The sequence below is a fragment of the Cucurbita maxima genome, unplaced genomic scaffold (genome assembly GCF_002738345.1).
Source record: "Cucurbita maxima cultivar Rimu unplaced genomic scaffold, Cmax_1.0 Cma_Scf00015, whole genome shotgun sequence".
Classification (NCBI taxonomy): domain Eukaryota; kingdom Viridiplantae; phylum Streptophyta; class Magnoliopsida; order Cucurbitales; family Cucurbitaceae; genus Cucurbita; species Cucurbita maxima.
This window is the reverse complement of record NW_019272031.1, coordinates 1,246,319-1,257,605: the sequence shown is the minus strand read 5'-3', so window position 1 is coordinate 1,257,605 and position 11,287 is coordinate 1,246,319. Positions and strand designations below refer to the sequence as shown.

At 36.2% G+C, this 11,287-nt stretch overlaps 1 protein-coding gene across 1 annotated transcript; it reads left to right on the top strand.

The window, feature by feature from the left end:
- Nucleotides 1-4,419: 4,419 nt before the first annotated feature.
- On the top strand, nt 4,420-10,033 carry LOC111490385 (protein STRUBBELIG-RECEPTOR FAMILY 8-like). Its single transcript, XM_023138978.1, has 16 exons — nt 4,420-4,697; nt 5,814-5,946; nt 6,028-6,099; nt 6,172-6,237; nt 6,317-6,388; nt 6,493-6,564; nt 6,720-6,791; nt 6,881-6,946; nt 7,031-7,096; nt 7,174-7,487; nt 7,569-7,822; nt 8,051-8,322; nt 8,418-8,553; nt 8,617-8,756; nt 8,865-9,021; nt 9,654-10,033. Exons 1-16 carry the CDS (start codon nt 4,622-4,624, stop codon nt 9,804-9,806), a joined length of 2,121 nt encoding a protein of 706 aa, XP_022994746.1. The 5' UTR covers nt 4,420-4,621; the 3' UTR covers nt 9,807-10,033.
- The last annotated feature ends 1,254 nt before the right edge of the window (nt 10,034-11,287 follow it).

Sequence of the window (11,287 nt, the reverse complement as noted above, 5' to 3'; positions counted from 1 at the left end):
CTCTTCACTTTTAAAAGTGAAAACTATCCCTACATACCATCACGAGTCCTTCCAACATGTTTTGTTTTCACTCACTCTTAGCTTTTAAGAGTGAAAAATATCCTACATATTAACACGAATCCTTCCCGCATGTTTTGTCTTTACTCACATGCATTCTAAGAAAACACAAGTAAACTATCCCTACAGACCAACACAAGTCCTTCCAGTATGTTTTGTCTTCACTCACATGCATTCTAGGAAAACAGAGTCCTTCCAGCATGTTTTGACTTCACTCACATGCATTCTAGGAAAACTATGAGGAGGTCACCCAACATAGAATTGCTCCAAGCAAAGCACGTTTAACCATAGAGCCACAAAAAAAAAAAAATGTACCTTATTGATATAAATAGTGATTTTTAATTCTTTTAAATCTTTTATAAACATTTTATTCTCACGATTGCTTTTATTTGAATGTGATCTCAAGTGGTGGATGGAGTTTTCAAAACATTAAATATATATATATATATATATATATGATTAATGATTGTGCATGGCTTCTCTACCTAATATGCAATTATAAAAATGCCGCGTTGAAATTTAATATTTAAATGATGAAAAAGAAGCAAAAGGTTAATTAAAGAAAACCATAATTACTAATGATATTGTCACTAAATTAATTATATAAGAATGCCAAAAGACCATATTACCCTTTTAAAATTATTGAGATTGCAATTGCCTTTTCATACCTTCCATTGATTCTTTGTTATTCAATTCTAGTCGTCAATTTTTTTTTTTTTTTTTCTTAATGCCCTTTTTTTTAATTAAAATATTTCGTACTTTTTGAAGGTATTTAAATTATAATGAAGAACTTATGTATTTTTTAAATAAAGGTACAAAGAATAGTTGGTGAGTGAAGATAGCGTTAGAATATTGAAATACAATAATCTTTTTTTTTTTAAGAAAAAGAAAGGCAAGGGATTAGAGAGAGAAAAAGAAAAAGGAAATGATTAAATGTATCTCTTTTCTTTTTTTTAAATTCATGTTTAATATTTATATATGTTTGTATAATTAGCGGATTTTAAAACGTCGGGTGTCAAGAATGTGAAATCCCACCATCCCATATTGGTTGGGAAGGAGAACGAAACACCCTTTCTAGATGTGTGGAAATCTTTCCCTAGTAAACTTGTTTTAAAGCATTGAGAGGATGTCAGAAAGTAAAAGTCTAAAGAGAACAATATTTATTAGCAGTGAGTCAGAGCCAGACACCGAACTATGTGCCAACGAGGGAGATCTTCCTTAAAGGGGGTAGACACGAGGCAGTGTGCCAATAAGGACAATGAAACCCGAAGGGGGTGGATTTGGTGGGGTCCCACATTGATTGGGAGGAGAACGAAACACCCTTTATAAGAGTGTGTAAACCTCTCAAACGATAACATTTCGTTTACTTTTATAATTATCAACTAGCTACTTACCTAAAAAAAACTATCGCATGTGATAATAGTATGTTCCTTTTCTTTATAATTCACGAAAACGCTAGTCAGCCCCTAAAACCGTGTTAAAGTTAGCACCATTCAAAATATATTTAAAAATCAAAGAGAAATGGATTAAACTCGTTAGACTAAATTGAATTGATTCAACTAAATTAGTTCAAAATTATCAATTAGCTTGATCGTGACCAATTTGGTGGCAATGCTTCCCTTCAGTGAAACCATACTAAACCTTATTAGAATTGAACGTTAACCTGTCATACGAAATTTAACGAAATACGAAATTTAAGGTTTAATTTACATAATATATTAATTATAATTTGTACCAATTAAAAAAAAAAAAAAAAAGACAATTAGGTCAATTTTATCATATTCAAATATATAATTAAAATTTTATAAATTACTTCAAATGAAAATTTGGGTCAACAATAGCTACAATCAATGTTTAAAATGTTTTGCCACATGTCGAAATTTCAGTGGATAAAATAATTTTCTCAAGATGTTGAAAAAATATCGAGTAAAATCGTTTTACTAAGTTTTCAATACTTTAATAATTATAAAATTATTATATTTTTAACGATTGGTTGACCTAATCTCTATATGAATATTATCTAAATAATGTATTATGATAACTTTTATTAAATAATTGAAAAAATCATTAATTTTCATGATTTTTATATTTTTATTACTTATATTTTTAGATATATGATGAAAATTGTATGATTTGTTGGCATTCCTATAAATTAGAACCCGACAAACTTTGGTCGCAATAATAATGTTGACGACATTGCTATAAATGCTATCCAATATCATATGAAAGCTATAGCTAAAATTAATATATTCATAATCGAAACATGATTTGACATTTAGATCTATCTCGATTTTAAAAAATTTAGATCGATTGTAACAGAAGTTAAAGGAAAAAAAAAATGGGGGGAGGGAGAGTCACTGAAAAATCACGGAATTTTGACGAGAAGCCAACACTTCTAGAAATCCCAATCAATCAAGCATCCCTCCCCCGGTTTATGTTATATTATGATATAATGATGTTGTAGTGCAGATGTTATATGATGATGTGATGATATGAGATGATAACATGATGATGAGATGACATAATATGACGTTATTCCATATTAAAATGATGTGCATGTATTAAATGTCATGATGTATTATTATACGATGATTTTTCAAACCCAACACTAGTTAATGTTAATGATCGTATGAAGGCAATGGATGCATGTTACTTAGAGTAATATATGGATGGGTACAGGGTTATGTCATAAAGATGAAAACTATTGGGGCTCATGCATTTTGTGTGTACATATATCGAGTTACTTCTCTATTAATGATGATGAGTATTGACGCGTACACTATGATGATGATAATCATCATGCCTCACATGATACTCGAGGGTCTACTGTCCTCTAGACGTCGCTACAGAGAGCTAGCTCGATTATGATGAGTTTAGAGGGGTGCGAACCGTTTGGAGATCCACACTTGCATGTGTGGGTTATGTGTAGGAAAATACTATAAATCCAATTTTATCCAGACGGGAGACCACCCCTATGATGTTTAACGATAGGTCCCTAATCATGAGTTGCATGTGTTTGCATTCCCTGACCCCAATAGTGGGGTCTTTTACTAAGTATTTCTTAAAATACTCAAGTCCGTGTGCTACTTCTATTTCAGGTGAAAGCAAGACATCCCTATACGACTGAAGATGACATCGCTAATCAAGACCATAACACAAGCATAGGATAATGGTATTTTTATCTCTTAGACTTTAGGTTAGGATGAGGTGTTTTTACTTTCAGTGTTTATTTATTTTATTTAGTATTTTGTTATGTTGTTTTAAATATGTTTTCGAACATGTACGTCTTTGACGGTGTTTTATGATAAAGTTTTAATAAGAGCAGGAGTGTTGATTTATGAGGATAGTCTTCACTCTTAGAAGTGAGAAGTAAGTAACGTGACCATGTTATAGAGAAATGTGAGATCTATAGCTGCCGAATTTGGATTTTGAATTTTAACCTAAATCCCGAGCATGGATTGTTATAATAAATAGAAACGATGATAAAATGCATAGCTTCACAAGACTCAACGCAAACATGCTTCTTATAAACGTGACGTACCATAAAGCTGATATGATCTAGTTCTAAGTGTAAAATAACTTGTAAGCGTCGAACTTTCTTCTTTTGTGCTTCGTTTTAGGTTTTGCTCCTTCATTCAGGCCTTCATGATTTACCGGATTTTTTTAACCAATTGTGTAATTAATTATATATGTAACAACCATGACTAAAAGTATTAAAAGTTATCTTAAATCTCACGAAGTCAAAGATGTCAAGTAAAACATAGAGATAGATACATCCAAAGTCAACCTCAAACATAAAAAGTGTCCTTCACATCTAACGGTTTTTCGTATTATGTATTCTTAAGTACAAAATTTTATAAAAGTGTTCTCAACACAATCTAAGAATTTATATTTAAATGGTAACTAGAAATAAAAATACTCATTAATAAGGGCCTAAAATCTTGATTTATTACCAAAAATAAAAAAATTATTTATCTTCAAATTAATAACATGGTAAAATTGGCTTATTAAAAAAATATCAGAATCTGTCAAGAACAGCAGTGAAATTGAAAGTCTTATTAATAAAAAAACGTTGGTAAAAAAAAATTTGAAAAGATTTGACGTAACCAAAAATTTAGCATAAAAACGTGAGAATAAAAGAAAAGGATCTTAAAGAAGTAGCAATAATGAAGTTGGAATAAACAATGGAGAGTGAGAGAGACGAGAGATGAAGAAGAAGAAGAAGAAGAGAAAATGAAAATGTTTGTACTCATACGTTGCTTGCGTTGGCCTACATACAAAATCTGCCCTTTTTCCTGTTTTTCACTAATTTCCACACTTTTAATTCCCCCCTTTTCCTTTTTCGCCGACACACTCTTACTCCCATTTTCCCATTTCCATCCCCCCCCTCTCCCTCTCTCTTCATAAGCTTCGAATCTCTTTCTCTCTCTAGCTGTCATTTTCTTTTATGGCGATGCTTCCTCCCTCTCCCCATTGATCTCTACTTCATTCTTGCTTCTGCATGTTCTAAACCCTTGAAGAACAAGAGGGTATCAGAGCACTGCTGAATGTGTTTGGAGGTGTAATGGCTTTCTGGGTGTTTTTCTTCTTGATCTTTGGTTCTGTTCCGCTTGTTCCTGCTCTTACTCTTGCTTCTGATGGTGGGTAATGGGTTGATTTCTGTTTAGCTTTCCATTTCCCCTTTTCTTCTCTGTTTTTTGATCTGGGATTGCTGGATTTGGTGGATTTGGGTTGTTTGGAATCTGATTCGTGTATGTTCTATTGGGATTTTGATTTGTTTGTTGTTTATATGTCTATTGATCTCTGTTGAGAAAACCCAGTTCAGTGATTTCCTCTGTTCTTGTTGAGTTATGAATTTTCTGAAAATGTTAGAGGATGGTTGGGAGGGAGTCCCAAGTTGGCTATTAAAGTGGACAATGTTATACTCTTGTGGAGAGTCGTGATTCCTAACATTGGTAGCAGAGTCATGTCTTTAACTAAACTATATCAATAGAATCCTCAAATGTCGAACAAAGACGTTGTGAGCCTAGTCAAAAGTGAGTCAAGTGTCGAACATAGGGTGTACTTTGTTCGAGGGCTCCATACACCTTAGTGGAGGCTCTGTGGTGATTTTTTTCGAGGGGAGGATTGTTGAGGATTGTTGAGGATTGTTGGGAGGGAGTCCTACGTTGGGTAATTAAAGGGATGATCTAAGTAAGTAAATATATCTCCCTTGGTATGAGGCATTTTGGGGAAGCCCAAAGCAAAGCCACAAGAGCTTATACTCAAAGTGGACAATATCATACCCTTGTGGAGAGTCGTGATTCCTAACATGGTATCAAAATCATGCCCTTAAATAACCCATATCAATCGAATCCTTAAATATCGAACAAAGACGTTGTGAGCCTTGAAGGTGTAGTCAAAAGTGAGTCAAGTGTCGAACAAATGGTGTACTTTGTTCGAGGGCTCTAGAGAAGTCGAGCCTCGATTAAAGGGAGGTTGTTCGAGGGCTCCATATACCTCAATGGAGGCTCCATGGTGTACGAAGATTGTTGGGAGGGAGTGCTACATTGGTTAATTTAGGGAATGAATATGTGTTTATAAGTAAGGAATACATCTCCATTGGTATGAGGCCTTTTGGGGAAGTCCAAAGAAAAGTCATGAGAACTTAAGCGCAAAGTAGACAATATCATACCATTGTGGAGAGTCGTGATTCATAACAGAAACCTCTTGGCAAATGATTGTTATTCTTCTCATGTTTCTTTCTAATGTTGTAGTTCAAGCTTTGCAAGTTATATACACCTCATTGAACAGTCCTCCACAGCTGACTGGCTGGATTGGTAGTGGCGGTGATCCATGTGTTGAGTTATGGAAAGGGGTGACATGTGAAGGCTCTGCTGTTGTCTCCATGTGAGTGATACTCATAATTCCTGTATGGCATTCTATTGCTTGATTGCTTTAACTAATCCGATTTGCTGCTCATTGCAATAGTGAGATTCCTGGGTTGGGGCTGAATGGCACGATGGGCTATGCGCTCTCGAGCCTTATTTCATTGAGAAATCTGTGAGTGTTCTATGCTATTTTCCTATCATGTTCTTGTGGGGTTCCCAAATTTGATAATCTATGTTTTTTCAGTGATATGAGCGACAACAATATTCACGACACGATTCCTTACCAATTACCGCCGAACCTCACGAGCCTGTATGCATAATCATGGTTTTGATTTGGTTCTTTGTTTGTTCTTGTGTAGTTTCTAACTTCTGTTCAATCATCTGTGTAGAAATATGGCAAAAAACAAATTAACTGGTAATCTTCCTTATTCACTTTCCACCATGGCTTCTCTCAATTATCTGTGAGTGATTTTACAGTTCAATATATCGGTCAACGTTTTTTTAAGCAATTAAATTAGAATTTGATGCCACTGACCGTGTTTCTCCCTCGAACCCTCCCGTTTAGAAATATGAGCCATAATTTGCTAGCTCAGGCGATAGGAGACGTTTTCACGAATCTTACTTCCCTGGGGACCTTGTAAGATTCTTCTTTGAATCATCCCTTTCGGTTCTTTGTTTATGTAATAACTTCTTTGTTCACTATGCTTCCATTTTCAGGACTTTTAACGATGTCGATCATATCAAGTCATATTAATGATATCTCATTGAGCTTATCGTCCAATGTTTTTTCAGGGACCTTTCTTTCAACAACTTTACCGGGGATCTTCCGAATTCGTTGAGCTCATTGTCAAATATTTCTTCGCTGTAAGTTTTTGAAACTCCGGCGTTCTTTTCTAACGATGATTAAAAAGCAGAAACTGACATTTTAAGTCGATTCGTTCTTCATTTTGTAGCTTTTTACAGAACAATCAATTGACTGGTTCTCTCAATAATCTTATCAGTTTGCCTCTAACGACGCTGTAAGTTCTTATGTAATGTGGCTCCAGCTCCTGTCGGCTGTTATCTCGTTTCCGTTTCTTAATTTCTTTTTCCTTGTGTTACAGAAATGTAGCGAATAATAATTTCAGTGGATGGATACCTCAAGAACTGAAGTCGATCGAAAATTTCATGTCAGTGATTGCTTATTTATCTTCGATATATTAAACTGTTGCATAATGTATTTAAATATATCGTCTACGTAAAACAGATACGATGGAAATTCATTCGACAACAGTCCTGCACCTCCTCCACCACCTTTTACTCCACCTCCTCCCGGTCGATCTCGTAACAGCCCCCGACGCCCTGGGTCTGGCGGTGGCAACCACACTGCCTCAAGCTCTGATAGCAGTTCATCAAACTCGAAGAAAGGCTTGTCAGTTTTGGAAATAGTAGGGATAATTTTGGGTGCTATAATTTTTGTCCTCATTGTGTTAGTTGCTTTTGCTGTATGCATCCAGAAGAGAAAACGGAAGAACATCGGTCTACGAGCTTCGAGTGGAAGGCTGTCTATTGGCACTAGTGGTAGGGGATAATTAGCATTAGTTATGATTCAGTTCGACTATGACGATCAGCTAAACATCTTGATCTTAACCTTTGTTACAGTGAATACGGAGGTGCATGAGCATCGGGTTAAAAGCGTTGCTGCTGTTGCAGATATTAAACCACTCCCTGCGGAGAAAATGAATCCCGAGAGATTACAAGCGAAAAACGGATCGGTGAAAAGGATAAAGTCCCTTACTGCTACTTCTTATACTGTTGCTTCTCTTCAAAGTGCAACAAATAGCTTTAGTCAAGAATGCATAGTTGGTGAAGGCTCTCTCGGTCGTGTTTACAAAGCCGAGTTTCCAAACGGGAAGGTAACTTCGTCTGATCTTCAATAATAAGTCCCAAAGAGTGAGCATATACATCTAGAATCAGTTTCTGCTTTCTGAACTTGTGCACGGTTCTGTTTCGAAACACGATGCTTGTTGATCTATCCATTGTTGCATCGTTGGTCGACGGGTTGCTACCTATAGCTATTAATTTACAGCATGAAGATGACAATTTTTTTTTTTAATAACATAATGTGAGTTAATTCCTCATAGATAATGGCGATCAAGAAAATCGACAATGCAGCATTATCGCTACAGGAAGAAGACAATTTTCTTGAAGCGGTCTCAAACATGTCAAGATTGAGGCACACGAATATTGTGACACTAAATGGTTATTGCATCGAGCATGGTCAGCGTCTTCTCGTTTACGAGTTCATTGGAAATGGAAGTTTACACGACATGCTCCATTTTGCTGAAGATAGTAGCAAGACACTGACTTGGAACGCACGTGTCCGAGTAGCACTTGGAACAGCTAGAGCTTTAGAGTATGTTCGAGTTCATTACAAGCTTTGCCAGTCTCTTCTCGAGTTCGAAAAATGCTATTCCAATTTTCGTTTAACTCTGAACATTTCTATTGTAGATACTTGCATGAGGTATGCTTGCCTTCTGTTGTACATAGAAACTTGAAGACAGCAAACATATTACTTGATGAAGAGCTCAACCCCCATTTGTCTGATTCCGGTTTGGCTGCCTTAACGCCCAACACAGAGCGACAGGTTAACACTCTAGGATTCTTATTATTTCGAGCTCGTAAACGAGTTAACAAACAATTCTTGCAGGTTTCTACTCAGATGGTTGGTTCCTTTGGCTACAGTGCTCCGGAATTTGCCTTGTCGGGAATATACACCGTTAAAAGCGACGTGTACAGCTTTGGCGTGGTGATGTTGGAGCTGTTGACGGGACGAAAGCCGCTTGATAGGTAAACTATTCTCCTTGGAACTAAGTTGGATACATTTGATTAAACATATCCATTTCTTGCTGATATATCTTATGTAATTTCTCGCATCCCCTTCGTCGTTTTGTTCAGCTCGAGGGTGAGATCGGAGCAGTCACTTGTGAGATGGGCTACTCCCCAACTTCACGATATTGACGCCTTAGCGAAAATGGTCGATCCTACTTTGAATGGAATGTACCCCGCAAAATCTCTATCGCGCTTCGCCGACATCATTGCTTTGTGTGTTCAGGTAATCTTCTTTAGTAACCGTGCAATCTAACTGTAATGGCCCAAGCCAACCGCTAACAGATATGTCCTCTTTAGACTTTTTCTTTCGAGCTTCCTCTCAAGGTTTTTAAAATGCGTCTATTAGGGAGAGGTTTCCACACTCTTATAAAGGGTGTTTCGATCTCCTCCTCAACCGACGTGGGATCTCACAATCCACCTCCCTTGGGGGTCCAGCGCCCTCGTTGGCACTCGTTTCCTTCTCCAATCGATGTGAGACTCCCAATCCACCCCTTCAGGGCCCAACGTCCTTCCTGGCACACTGTCTCGTGTTCATCCCCTTTGGGGCTCAGTCTTCTCCCTAGTACATCAGCCATTGTCGGGTTCTGATATCATTTGTCACGGCCTAAACCCACTGCTAGTTGATATTGTCCTCTTTGGGCTTTCTCTTTCGGGCTTCCTCTCAAGGTTTTTAAAATGCGTTTACTAGGGAGAGGTTTACACACCCGTATAAAAAGTGTTTCGTTCTCTTCCCCAACCAATATGGGATCTCACACTAACTAATTAAAACGAAAACAAACGTACTCGTTGGGATCTTTGTACTCTCTCTCTCTATATATTCGAAGTTATTAGTTCTAAGATTTGACGCTTTTGCAGCCGGAACCCGAATTTCGACCTCCAATGTCAGAAGTAGTACAAGCATTGGTGCGTTTAGTGCAAAGAGCCAGTGTGGTAAAGAGGCATTCGAGCGACGAGTCGGGTTTCAGTTACAAAACGCCCGACCACGATGCAGTTGAGTTGCAATTTTGAGTACAAAAAACACACTCAGAAGCCAGACCAGAGGGCTGAGGGATGATGAGACAAAGCTGTCAACCAGTTGTATCTAAATCAGATAATGCAAGCTGTTGTAATTAAAATATTTATTATTGTTGCAAGTTTTTATAACATATGGCCACATTAGAGTGTATAGCAACCAAGAAATGGTTTCTATGTAAGCCTTTGTCTTCCCTTCAATAATAACATTTTCTTTGCTTCTAGATGTTACTCTCCGAGCATCAATGTCCTTATAATTTATTTGATTATAAATAGATAATTTTTCCACCACTTAGGTGTAGTGGATTAAACAAACAAACATTCTCCGCTTTTATGAACACGTTATATCTTTTAATGTTCGAGTATCAATAAAATTTAAATCATATCTTTGAAGGCTCGAGCACTGGTTGAAACTTTCCCATGGTTTAAGATGACATTCTATTCTATTTTGTGTTTTGAGTCTTATTTAATTTGTTTGTGCGAGATCTCACATATGTTGAGGAAGACAATTAAGTATTTTACCTTTATCTAGTATACGTGTTTTAAAAATCACGAGGGAAAATTCGAAATGGACTGTTCAGATAAGATTTGCTAACCCAATTCAAGATAACTTCAAATAATCGATTATTTGAGTGTTAATTTTGTTCTTAAATACGGACAAATTATGATATTTAAGAAGAAAGTGTAATGTTAATACAATTTTTAAAAGTTTATTAAAAATTTTAAATAAAAATTTAAAAGTATTAATAATTTTTTGAAAATTTTAAAATAATTTTTGAAATTCAAATATTTTAGAAAGAGCTCAATAATATTTAAAAAAAAAAACAATTTATTGTGAAATTTACACATTTATGTATTTAAAGTTTTTAAAATATTTGAAAATTTGTAGGTTTGTTTTTGACAGATATTCTCATAGTTCGTACGTGACACACGTGACGGAGGGAGGGAGGGAGGGAGGGTAGCGTTACAGTCTTCACGTGACACACGTGACACACGTGACGGTTGCTTGCAGGAAGAGGTAAAAAGGAAAAGCTAAATCACAAAATGACAAATCTTATGCACTTTGCCAGCTTTTACCATATATCATTTTTTTTTACAGTGGGGGTAGGTTTTGACTGACTTCGTTATCAACTCCTGAATATTTTTTTTTACTGTGGGGTAGCTTTTAATTGAATCAAAGAGTCAAATTCGCTACCGTGACCCGTTTCAGAAAATCTTCGGAAGTCAAGATCCAATCGTTGGTTTTTTTCGATGACGAAATCCCAACGATTACCAGGTGACCCATTAACTAATCTTTCTAATAACTGCTCTGCTTCCTAGGTGCCGTGTGAAGCTGCTACCCGTAAAGACCAATCAATGGTTGACTCTGGAATGACACGTTGAAACTCTTCCTAGTTCGTGCTACTTTAGAATACGTTTATACCGAAGGAAATATTGAATGAAATTCTAAATTGGAGTCGGTTAGACACTCGTTTGAG